At 37.1% G+C, this 13,553-nt stretch overlaps 1 protein-coding gene across 1 annotated transcript in view; it reads left to right on the top strand.

The window, feature by feature from the left end:
* Nucleotides 1-13,553, top strand: part of LOC309475590 (uncharacterized protein) — a 335,445-nt gene that overhangs the window by 14,841 nt on the left and 307,051 nt on the right. Inside the window, exons 5-7 of the mRNA XM_082138408.1 lie at nt 305-619; nt 1,679-1,993; nt 8,595-8,909. Of these exons, the coding sequence (XP_081994534.1) occupies nt 305-619; nt 1,679-1,993; nt 8,595-8,909 (945 nt within the window). The remainder of the gene's footprint in view (nt 1-304; nt 620-1,678; nt 1,994-8,594; nt 8,910-13,553) is intronic.

Genomic DNA, 13,553 nt, shown 5'->3' with positions numbered 1-13,553 from the left:
TATTTATATGTTAGGCCTGTCAGTTTCTCCAGTTATTTTGCCACTAAAGCTTTTCATTTGACCAAAACATTTGCTGTAATGTACTTTTTTTCTTTCTATATTTTAGCAAGATTCTATTTGCAATGATTTTGAGAGAAAGAGAGAGAGAGAGAGAGAGAGAGAGAGAGAGAGAGAGAGAGAGAGAGAGAATGTTTAGAGCAATTTGGTTAAAAAAAAAACTAAAACTTTTAAATTTAAAATGACACCAAGAGCCTTCATCTGTGTCTGATGAACTGTTCCTCTTCTGTTCCTCTTGGTTCTCCAGGAGTGTTTGGTGACAGAGATGCAGTGAAGTCAGTGTCAGTGATGGAGGGAGATTCTGTCACTCTAAACCCTGATCTTACAGACATACAGAGAGATGAACAGATCGTGTGGAGGTTTGGAAACATTCGCATCGCTAAAGTGATCATGAACATTACTACATATGATAATGATGAGAGATTCAGAGACAGACTGAAACTGGATCAGACTGGATCTCTGACCATCAGTGACATCAGAACCACAGACTCTGGACTTTATCAACTAAGTACCATTATTAGGAATAAGGAGTTTATCAAGAGATTCAATGTTACTGTTAATGGTGAGCATAATTACAGTGTAATTTATTCAGTCCTCTTCATATCCAAAATGTAAACAGTACTTAATCATTGGCATAATCCTTAACACTTTTCTCGCCAGCGTTTTTCTTTTTTTTTTTTTTTTAAAGCATTTTTGATCATTTTCACAAAAGTTTCTTGGCCCCCAGAATATTTTGTTGTATTGATATCGGAATATGCAATATATCAAAAGAACGAACAGACCCTCTGTTTTTAAGCAAACAAACAAAAAGTATTCTAGCATCATGCATTCCTTTTTTATCAACACTTGAATATGGGTAAGTTACATAAAATCTGAGAAATCGTGTTTTTGTCAAAAACTAAGTCTGGATCGGATTCAGAACGATGATCAAAACACAGATGGAGTAGATCGAGTCCATCAACACCCTTAATGCTTCACAGTCCTAGAGCTCGTCCTCGGTCGACTTTTCATTCAGTAACATTAGACAGTTTTGTTTTCTCTGCTGTTTAATATTGATGATTGCATTATTTTATGCATCTGCTTACATAAGATATCATTTTGTTTCTGTTTCTTTTTCACCTGTGTTTTGATCATGAGATCCAGTTCTCTTTCAGAAGATGTCATAGTGCCCCCTGCCCTAGTCTAGATAACAGGAAAAACACGGAAAGCCGGAAATCTCCATCATTGGCGGGGAGAGAGTTAGTTAGTCCAACCAGGATTTCACCAGAACTTTTTTTCTGACTTTGCTGCATTTTGTTGTTGTTTTGCTGTGAATTACTAAAATTGTAGTTCTGGTCCCTCATCTAAACCATGTTTTCAAGACTTTATTAATAAATCAGTTTATTTCCCGGTAGTGACGTCAAAACGGAATCATTCCCATTTACATGACATAATTGGCATAATCGGCCAAAGAACGTGCATGTAAACAAGCTCAGCATGCAAACAGTGACACTGATCATATACCATATATTTTTTTTAAATGTTATAAATTCTTTAATGATAAAAAAAAAAAAGTAAAAATAAGACAAAAATGCAAGCTGCCACAAATAATGCTGAATCTGGACTTGACTTTGTTCTCCAGGAGTGTTTGCTGATAACGATGCAGTGAAGTCAGTGTCAGTGATGGAGGGAGATTCTGTCACTCTAAACCCTGATCTTACAGACATACAGAGAGATGAACAGATCGAGTGGAGGTTTGGAAACGGTCGCATCGCTAAAGTGATCATGAACATTACTAGATATGATAATGATGAGAGATTCAGAGACAGACTGAAACTGGATCAGACTGGATCTCTGACCATCAGTGACATCAGAACCACAGACTCTGGACTTTATCAACTAAGTACCATTATTAGGAATAAGGAGTTTATCAAGAGATTCAATGTTACTGTTAATGGTGAGTATATATATATATATGATTGTAGCGTTGATAGTGGTCATCCTTGAATGAAACCGAAAGTCTCGAAACACCAAACTGAGTTTGCAGAACAGCCACAATCGTTCTCGCTTCTCGCTGACCCCGGGCCATCGGGCAGTCCTTCCTGTCCAGCCCAGGCCTGACTGGTTTGAACTGGATAAATCTCACAAACTGACTCGTCACAAACACACACACACACACACAGAGAGAGAGAGAGAGAGAGAGAGAGAGAGAGAGAGAGAGAGAGAGAGAGAGACTACAACGACTCTCCGCCTCCCGTTAACCTAAATAAAGAAGTTTCTAGGAGATCCGTCTAGTTTTAATTTCATACATTCATTGTTTATTTCAGATTTCAGGCGTGTTTTTTTTTTTTTTTAAACAACAAGCCTATAGATCTGATCAACTGAAATGCCTCATACACTACTTTCATTCTTTGTGTGCTTATGGCATTTAATTGGTAAGTATATTTTTTATTTATTGACAAATTTGAATCATGTTTACTACTTTTTAAATCTGCATTGTTTCCAGAAAAAGATTCTGTCAATTCTTACTGTGTAAGTCTGTAAGATGTAGTTTTTCATTCAGGTCTCTGATCACTAGTTTTGATGGATATATTTCTCATCTGGAAACATAGTGTGATTAGATGCTTTTATTTCAGTGAAGCACAACTAAACATGTCTTATTTATATGTTAGGCCTGTCAGTTTCTCCAGTTATTTTGCCACTAAAGCTTTTCATTTGACCAAAACATTTGCTGTAATGTACTTTTGTTCTTTCTATATTTTAGCAAGATTCTATTTGCAATGATTTTGAGAGAGAGAGAGAGAGAGAGAGAGAGAGAGAGAGAGAGAGAGAGAGAGAGAGAGAGAGAGAGAGAGAGAGAGAGAGAGAGAGAGAGAGAGAGAGAGAGAGAGAGAGAGAGAGAGAGAGACTTTTTGACTTTTAAGGGTCTCTTTAATACAAAAATTAAAAAATTAGGTGAACATTACAAAGCAAAAAAAAATATTAAAAAATAAAAAAGAACAAATAGAAAAAAATGAAAAATCACAATTATTAGTTTTTTTTCCCCAAGACGACATTACTCAAATATAAATTTGTAAACATTCATCAGAGTCAACTTCACAAATACACTGCTTAACTTCCCATCTATATCTGAAACTCTCCAGATCATTTATCAATTTATAATAACTGTACTCAATATTGATACGGGATTTTATTAATCCCTTTAATACTAAAAAGACATCAGTTGAACCCTTGTCGCTCAATTTACTTTTCCTTGTCAACCATATGGCCATCTTTGCTTGCCCAAATAGATAATTTAATAAAACATGGCTCTCCCTTTTATTTTTACTATACTTAGGCCCATAAATAAACATTTCAGGCGTAAAAACTTCCCCCAGGGTTTGACACCACTCTTCCATTTTAATAAATAGATGTTGTAATCTCACACAATTAAAAAATAAATGGAAGACTGTTTCTAGTACTCCACAAAAAGGACAACCCTCCCCAACCTGTGGGTCAAGGTGTGCTCTGTGTCTGTTTGTGGCTATTATACCATGCACAATCCTCCATTGCAGGTCCCCAGTTCTTTTCTCAATGGGGGATTTGTACAGGGTCCTCCAGCAGCCTTTAGGGGAAGCGCCTGGCCCAAAGATCTCATGCCATTTAGTCTCTCTCACACTCTGCAACTGCAGAAGATGTGTCACCTTTACACACAGTCCATAAATAGTTTTCTTTCCAGCGTTGCTAAAAAGTCCAAGTTGAGATGTCTTAAAGGAAAGCAAACCATCCTCCATTTCTTGCCATGTTCTGATATCAGGTGAAAAAAGCAACTCTGGAAAGACAGAAATCTCCTCTTCTCCAACAGGTGTCTCTAAAGAGTCTCTATAGTCTTTTGGTAAAAACTCATAAATTTGAGTCAACAGTCTCTCTGCCACACGAACTGACCTTAAGCCCATTTTTAAAGCCAGGTTCTCAGCAGAAATCCATCCCTCTTCAGAAACAAAGTGTCCAATTTTAGTAAAACTTGCATTCCGCAACGCTTTAATGAGGGAAACAGATTTAAAACCATCCAAATCAAGTACAGGATTAAAAATCAGTGGTTCTTCTCTCAGCCATAGTCCATTCACACCATTTGGCTGCCGAGAGAAACAGAAAAATGTCCATGTTTTTAACATTGATCTATAAAACGATGTCAATCCGCTCAGGTCTAGTCTCTCAATGTCCATAAGAAATAAGTGACGGTCAAATCCCATGTTGCCCGCTCTCTTCAGGAGGGTGCAGGCTATTCCAGCCCAGCTTACATCCTCCCCATACAACAGTCTCTGAGCCGTCTGGAGTCTAAAAGCTCTGACTCTTGCTCCAATGTCCACCAGCCCTTGTCCTCCTTCCTGTAGTGGCAGATAAAGCACTGGTGCCTTCAGCCAGTGCTGTCCTGACCAGAAGAAGTCCACCAGGCACCGTTGAATCCTTCTAACCAGGTCTTCTGGAGGCTCTAGGATCATCATTTTATGCCACAGAGATGATGCAACCAGGTTGTTACAGACCAGGATTCTCCCCCTATAGGACAGCTGGGGCAGCAACCATTTCCAGTGAGACAACCGAGCACACACTTTCTCCACTAGGCCCTCCCAATTTTTATTCCTATATTCGTCTGTCCCTAAAAAGACTCCTAAATATTTGAACCCTGCTTTCCCCCACAGCAAACCACCAGGAAGTGATGGACTACTCGAGTCCTGACCACACCACACAGCTTCACTTTTTTGCCAATTAATTTTGGCTGAGGAAGCTTTCCCATAACATTCCAAAGCCATTTTTAAACATTGAACATCACTATGATTTTTAATTAAAACTGTGACGTCATCTGCATAAGCGGAGAGTTGGATACGACTCTTAAACTCCAGTGAATTGACTTGTAGACCTGTTAGATGTTCTCTTAATTTACATAGTAAAGGCTCAATGACTATACTGTAAAGTTGACCTGATATAGGACAGCCCTGCCTAATGCCTCTGTTAACTTTTACAGGAGTACTGAGGCCACCAGCTATTTTAATCATGCATTGTGCTCCAGCATACAGCAGTCTTATTTTGGAAATAAACTTCTCCCCAAAACCAAAAGCTTTTAAGGTATCAAAAAGAAAAGTGTGATCAACTCTGTCAAAGGCCTTTTCCTGGTCCAATGACAAAAAACCCAAATTAGCATTATTATGAGAAGCAAAAACAAAAGTATCACGTACCAGATGCAAATTGTCTATCATAGATCTTTTTTTTACACAATAAGATTGATCTCTATGTATAATTGTATATAGAATACCGTTTACCCTGCTGGCCAGACATTTTGAAAAAAATTTGTAATCAGAGCCTAGAATTGCTATAGGTCTCCAGTTCTTTAAAAGAGTTAGGTCACCTTTTTTTGGGAGTAACGTTAAAACTGCCCTCTGAGAACTCAAAGGAAGAATTCCATCATTAATACATTTTTGGATCACCTCAAAATAATCATCACCAATGATATTCCAAAAAAACTTATAAAATTCAGCAGGTAACCCATCAAGTCCAGGGGTTCGTCCTGAGGAAAGTCCCATAACAGCAGCAGTAACCTCTGCAAATGTAAGTTCAGTCTCTAAAATATCCTTATGTTCTAATGTCAGGACAGGAAGATCTTGTAGAAGTTGATTTCTGCACAGTTCATCTGAATTTTCAGCAGCATATAAATTAGAATAAAAATCCACCGCAAGTTTGCGCATCACTTCTGGATCTGAGGTGTTGTGTCCATTATTGTCCTTTAAAACATACATCAATTTTTCTTGGCCTGCTTTTCGCTCCAAGTTAAAGAAAAAAGAAGAAGGTCCATCCATGTCTCTTGTTGTTAAGAACCGACTTCTTACAAGAGCTCCTTTAACTTTTTCATTCAAGAAAGAGCTTAACTGATTTTTCCTTTCAGTCCACAGAGCTTGTAGATCTCCATCATCATTATTATCATGCATACTCTTTTCAATGTCTATAATCTCTTTTTCCAACATTACTAGTGTCTTCTTAAAAATCAAAGAGGTATGAGATGCATACTGTTGACAAAAATCTCTAATGTGCGCTTTGCCAACTTCCCACCACTGAATAACATTTTCATAAAGACATTTTTCATTCTTCCAGTTTTCCCAAAAAAAATAAAAATTCTCACAAAAATGTTTATCTTCCAAGAATTTAACATTAAAATGCCAGTAATAGCTAGTATGCTTCCTTTCAGTCAGGATACACTCAAAAGTGATAAGATTATGGTCAGAAATAGCCGTAGGGAAGATATTTGTGTTAACAATCTTATTTCTCATGTTATGTGAAATATAAAAACGGTCTAAACGTGCTCCAGAAACACTGCCATTGGTAACTTTCATCCACGTATACTGGCGTGTTAATAAATTGCGCTCTCTCCATACATCTGAGTATTTTAGATTTTTAATTATTTTAGCCAAACAAAAAGCTGACTGTGAATGAGGTTCTTCCCCATTCCTGTCTCGCACAAAGTCTAGCGTGCAATTCCAATCTCCCCCTAACACAATGAGATCACCATCCTGCTTTTGTTTTAAAATCTTCTCTAGTTTAGTAAAAAGCTGTACTCTGTCTGCTCCTATATTAGGGCCATAAATGTTTACAAACAAGAAATTTAGATTCATAATTTCAGCTCTTACAGTCAAAAGTCTCCCTGGTACCACTTCATCTTTAGATAAAATATTTATTTTTGTTTTGAGAGCAGGGGAAAACAGCACAGCTACTCCAGCACTTACATTAGTTCCATGACTAAGAATTCTATCTCCTTCCCACCACAAGCCCCAATCAATTTCATTAGCTTGACTGCTATGTGTTTCTTGCAAAAAGACAACACTCAAATCTTTCAATCGAAAAATTTCTGATAATAACCCTTTCTTTCTCCTGTCCCTCAATCCATTTATATTAATTGATCCCACCCTCAAAATCTCCATGGACAAGGGGAAAAGAAAGAAAGAAAACCAGAAAGAAAAGATATAAACCATTTAGATTATTTAGTTTTCCCCCTCGCTTTCCCTGTCCCTTTGCCTCGTCTGAGAGCAGTAATGTGCTTCTTAAGACGAAACCGCTTCTGTTGCGAAAGATCATCATAGTTGCTCGTTTTCCTAGCCCATATAACCGAAGCAATAAACTTCTCAATGTCAGGGAAGAAGTTAGTTACATCAACACCAGCTTTGCCTTTTGTTTTATCAAGAAATGCATTAATTTGCTCAACAGTATACAGATCTTTATCAGTTCCTCCTAAGGCCTCTGACCACTGCTCATCATCTCCATCATCAGTACACTGAGAAAAACCATCCATCTCATCTGCCATATTGTCCTCAGCCTGTGCTACACTATCCACTTCACACACATCTTCCACACTACTCTGATCCTCTCTCTTATCAGTATTATCCAATACATTTCTAGATTTACCAGAAACATAACTGCATCCAGGTTGCTCCACACTCTTAGCATTGACATTAATCTCACTCACCTCCTCCATCTTGTCCTGCTCTGTGGCTCCTTCACTCTGCTCCGCATTCCTCTGTTCATCACTTTCACTCGTTTGCTGATCAGTAATCCCGGTATTGTTTACATCATCACTGATCACATCAGATGTGGACGCGCGCTGATCATCTTTACGTGGACAAGCGAAGCGTTTATGGCCCAACTCACCACATTCAAAACACTTTAAGCTCTCAGTGCTGGCGTAAACCATATACGAATTATTCATATGATTGACGCGGAAAGAGACTTCTAGACTACGATCCTGTGAGCTCAAAAACATTAAAACCTGGCGCCTAAAAGAAAGAACATGTTTTAGCGCGTTATTTCTACATCCAAGGGGGATCATTCTGACGGGGCTTGCAATCTTTCCAAACCTCTGCAGTTCTTTCGTTAAGATCTCATTAGGTATAAAAGGTGGGACGTTCGAGATTATAATTTTCGTTGCTGGAGCAGACAGCGGGGTTATCGAAACAAACTTTTCTTTCACCCACATTCCGCTCACAGTCAACTGATTGACCAAGGAGTCTGATTTTAAAAACATAACGACAGCTTTGTTCATCCGTGAGGCCGAAATAATGTTCTCGAAACCAACCTGCTCTCCTATAATCAACAGCAACTCTTCCACCGTCACTCCGGGTTCTGGTACACACTTGCACCCATTACGGAGTGACAGAGTTGGCATTCCTTGCACGGAAACAGACGCCATACCGGCGTCCGAAAACCGCGCAAGTTAATTAATAACGAAACAAAAAGACGTATAGGCGAGGGGGAAGAAAGAGAAAAAAAGAAAAAAAGAAGGAAAAAGAAAAAGAAAAGAAAATAAAGGAAAAAAATAGAAACGAAGGTTTCACAATCGCTCTCACAAACGCGCGCTCAACTCCCACACACTCCAAACACTCGCACCGGAAGTGAGAGAGAGAGAGAGAGAGAGAGAGAGAGAGAGAATTAGAATGTTTAGAGCAATTTGGTTAAAAAAAACTAAACCTTTTAAATTTAAAATGAGACCAAGAGCCTTCATCTGTGTCTGATGAACTGTTCCTCTTGGTTATCTCCAGGAGTGTTTGGTGACAGAGATGCAGTGAAGTCAGTGTCAGTGATGGAGGGAGATTCTGTCACTCTAAACCCTGATCTTACAGACATACAGAGAGATGAAGAGATCGAGTGGAGGTTTGGAGACATTCGCATCGCAAGAGTGATCATGAACATTACTAGATATGATAACGATGAGAGATTCAGAGACAGACTGAAACTGGATCAGACTGGATCTCTGACCATCAGTGACATCAGAACCACAGACTCTGGACTTTATCAACTAAGTACCATTATTGGAGATAAGGAGTTTATCAAGAGATTCAATGTTACTGTTGATGGTGAATAGAGAATTACAGTATAATTTCTTCTGTCCTCTTCATATTCTAAATGTATACAGTATAATCATTGTCATCATAACCCTTAATAAGTCCAACCAGGATTTCACTCGACTTTTTTCTATTCATACCCATACATAAAAAAAAATATTGAAATATATTTTAAAGTGTCAAAAATATATGTGGCATATATTCCAAATACATTGAAATATATTTGCATTGTTATTCACTTATATTTATCATTTTGAAATATATTCTGAAATATAAAAAAATATATGATGTTAAGTGTGAAATATATTTACATTTATAACATGTAATGTAAAATATATGACAAAATATATGGTCATAAAATGTTTAGCTTGCTAAAGAAGGGTCGAAAATGTATTTTGATCATAGTAATTCCTCTACCTTTTCCCCTATACACAACAGTAGGCTACCATATGTCACTACTGTATTATGACACACAGCTATAATAAATACTGTACTTACATTTAAATGACTGCAATTTAAATGACAGATAGTTGCTTTCCTAGGACTATTAGGCCATATTAGGTGGCACGTACCTAACACTAAGTGCAATTATTAGATTTATTGTTGTGTTTTATTGACATCTTTCCTGAAGTCATTTAAATATTGAAAATATGCACAATATTTATGATGCAAGTATAACAGTGACACTCCAACAGTGAAGTGCACTTAAACAATAGATAGAACTCAGTGTCTAACACTGCATACACACACTAATAACTGTATTCAATTCTGTAAAAATAGGGAAAAAACTCTGCATTCTGTGTGTTATTTCCTACATAAAATTGTCATTTTAGGCCAATAAAGTCAGTAAAGGGGCGGCCGTGGCCTACTGGTTAGGGCTTCGGGCTTCGGGCTTGTAACCGAAGGGTTGCCGGTTCGATCACCGACCAGTAGGAAAAATGTGGGCAGGGGAAGTGGTAGAGCACTGCTCTCCCATGCCCACATCCACGGCTGAAGTGGTCTATAGGGTTCACAAAATTTGTCTCAGACGGCCAAATCGTGCCTAAAATCCTATGAACCTGCCTTTAAAATATACAGTGCTGAACTGTTTTACAACACTGTCTACAATTAATTGTAGTAAATGTAGTAGCTATAATCTTTCGTTATTCTTTCGAGCAAAGAACATTTGTGGTTTCAAGTGTTGACTGAAAGTTTTTACACAGTCAAGAAGTCAGTTCAGTTCTTTTATTTATAAAACACATTGAAAACAGCCACAAGACTGACCTAAGCTGTACAAGCTCAAATAACTATAAGGATCGAAAAGAGAACAACTAAGAAACTACATACACAGATTTGAAAACAGAAAACAAGGAAGTCAAATCAAAAAAATTAAACATACAGAGGAGAGACATTAACAAGTTTTAAAAGATAAGTTGTACTGACACACTGTTCCACAGTCTAAGCCCCACTGAAAAGGCTCTGTCTCCTCTGTGTTTGAGCCTAGAGCAAGGGACAGTGAGTAGATTTAGATTACCAGATCTTAGGTCTCGGGACGGGCTATAGGAGTGTAGTTGTTCAGACAGATAACTTGGAGATAATGCAAACATTTGTACACAAATAGGAGAATTTTATAGTCAGTCCTAAATTGGACTGCATGGGAGCCAATGGAGAGCTCGCAAAATGGCCATGGCATGATCGAATTTACATCTTTTCTTAAGAATTTTTTTAAGAAATTTGGCCGCAGCATTTTGAACCAATTGAAGACAAATGATCTGGGACTTTGAAAAGCCACAGTACAGAGAATTACAATAATCCAAGCGTGATGTTATAAAAGCATGAATTTTTCGGGCACGAAATGTTTAATTTTAGCAAGAAGTCGGAGTTGAAAAAAGCTTTAGAGCGAACGGTTAGATTTTGAAGCCCTAAAAAGGTTATTCCATCCATCATAAAAGTAATCCATATGGCTCCAGGTGGTTAATAAAGGCTTTCTGAAGCAAAGCGATACGTTTTTGTAAGAAAAAATATCCATATTTATAACTTTCTAAACTACATACACTGCACTGTTCTGCATTTGCGTGGCTGTTTCTCAATTCGTAAAGAACCAAAAGAACAGACTTGCGTTCTCGTGGAAACCGGTCTTTGTAGGTTTAGGTTATCTTGAAAGTATGAACTCAGAAGGACACAGAATGCTACTTTGTGAGAAATGAGATGTGCTGTAATTGATTACAACATTACGTATTAGACAAATCTCTTTACGTCATCGTTTATATTATTTTATATCATTCTCTTTTACTGCATATAGGCTATTTGTGTAAATGTGTAGCCTATATTAAGGCCTAATGTTAGGCTACGTTTGAATATGCCAATATAAAGTACCGCAGGCCTTCTCCAGGTCTTTATCATTTTATTACAGTTATGTGTGGGGCTCCTAATAACATTCCCTGTAATGTTATTGTTTAGAGAGAGAGTACCCCCAATATGTCTTTATGTTATTTTTAGTGGTAACTTGGATAGTTCTTATGTGTTCTAAATTCATGATGGGGTAAATGCAGGAAATGTGTTTAAATCAATGTTGGTGCAAATGCATAAAACACTGCTTAATTTATAGTGAGTAGTGCTCAAGCAGGCATGTTGTTTTAGCGATCAACCAGAGCGCCCACGAAAGACAGGCAGTAGAAACCGAAGTGGAGTTGAAAGAGAAGAACCGTGTTTTGTAGTGTTGTGAACGCACGCAGAGTTTTTGTCTACTGCGAATAAATGCCCTGGTAATGTAAGCAGTGGTCAGCTATGGTCAGACACTTGCATATATATATATAGCTAAAGCCATAATACCAACTTCGATGGCAGTCTGGAGGGTTACACCAACAATATTAGATTGGATCACCCTGATTTAAATACCAACTTTTATAGATAACCAAATCCGGATTACCAGTGCTCGAAATATTAGGCTACTACATATCACAATGTAGACTACAAACTAAATAAAGAACAACACATAAACTAAAAAAAAATTCATTGATTTTACTAGGCCTACATTTTTGTATTTTACCATCATCATCATTGAAATATTTTTTAAAGGGATAGTTCACCCAAAAATGAAAATTCTGTCATCATTTACTCACCCTCAAGTTGTTTCAAACCTGTATGAATTTATTTTTTCTGCTGAACACAAAATAAGATATTTTGAAAAATGTTGGTAACCAAACAGTTGATGGACCCCATTGACTTCCATAGTAGGGAAAAAAAAATACTATGGAAGTCAATGGGGTCCATCAACTGTTTGGTTACCGACATTTTTCAAAATATCTTATTTTGTGTTCAGCAGAAAAAATGAGTAAATGATGACAGAATTTTCATTTTTGGGTGAACTATCCCTTTAAGTAAAAGTAGTAATAGAGAGAGGATGAGAGTATAGTGATTCTCAAAACTTATTTATTATTAGTATACAATTTGCTTTGTGTTAAACCACACTGAAAAAAACTACACTGTAAAAACTAAAGGAGCCTCAAATATCCTGTCGGATACTCAAGGAACTTCAAAATGTAATTTAAGTGCCTCAAAGCTCTTTCTCCTATATATAGTAGGGTTAGTGGAGGAGCATTGGCAATCTTTGAGGTTCTTGCTGGAACTTATGGGATCCTTTAAGCACTTTGTATTTAGTTCAGAGGTTCTGGAGTCACCTTTTCATTACCATGAGACCTCAAAGTGCTTTGGGGGAAAATAGAGGAACTTAAATGCGATAAAAGGGTTATTGGAAGATCTTTTAACATGTAAGTGGTTCCTGGAAGATCTCTTATGTTAAAGCCAGCATCTGGAGGAACCCAATGGTTCAGTGAGGCCAGAATGAGATTATTATTATCCTATTATTATTATAGGCTACTTAAGTTTGATTCAGTATACATACCCAGGTGGAAAAGACGTACTATTAAAAATGTACTTGAGTGTGTTTTTAGTAGGCCTACAATACAAATATACTTTAATGCATTTTTAATACATTTAACAGTAGGCTATGTATTAAAACGTGTAAAACGTATTTTTCACCTGGGTAGCTTACATTTATTTAGTATCGGCCTATTTTATTGATTAATTTAAACCTTAAACAACAACACTAAGTTATAATAATATTAATAATAAGAATTCATTAATTATTATTGAATAAATAATAGTAGCCTAATAAAATAATATTTTTTACCTACTTCTTCATAAATTATTATTTGAAGAAGAAGAACCAGGAGGAGAAAAGTTTTATTCTGTCACGAAACTGCTGCTATTCCTCTGCTGTCGTCGCTTCAGTGATGCTCGCGCTGCTCGCGCGCAACAAAGCTCAGCTGATCGACGTCATCGGGAAAGTAACGGCTCCTCTCATCAGAGCTTCTGCCGTTTGTTCGGCTCTCCGTTACAAGGTTTGTAAACTCGCCAAATAAATATAAATACAGAGTCTACTCACTATATATTCAAACACACACATATATATAAACTAAATTTATTATACATTACTACTTTTTTACAGTGTTTACCACTCGTTTATTGCATAGTATCTGGTATGAAGGTTTTAGCCGCGATGCTAACTACGTTGAAGTTAATGAACAAATGGAAATGATTGACTTATTGTCTTAGATTGATTTAGTCATTCAATTCAACATATTCTGTAAAACTGTGACTTCAAATTGCTGATAT

The sequence above is a fragment of the Leuciscus leuciscus genome (genome assembly GCF_965113295.1).
Source record: "Leuciscus leuciscus genome assembly, chromosome: 15".
Taxonomy (NCBI): Eukaryota; Metazoa; Chordata; class Actinopteri; order Cypriniformes; family Leuciscidae; genus Leuciscus; species Leuciscus leuciscus.
This window is presented reverse-complemented; position numbering and strand designations above follow the sequence as displayed.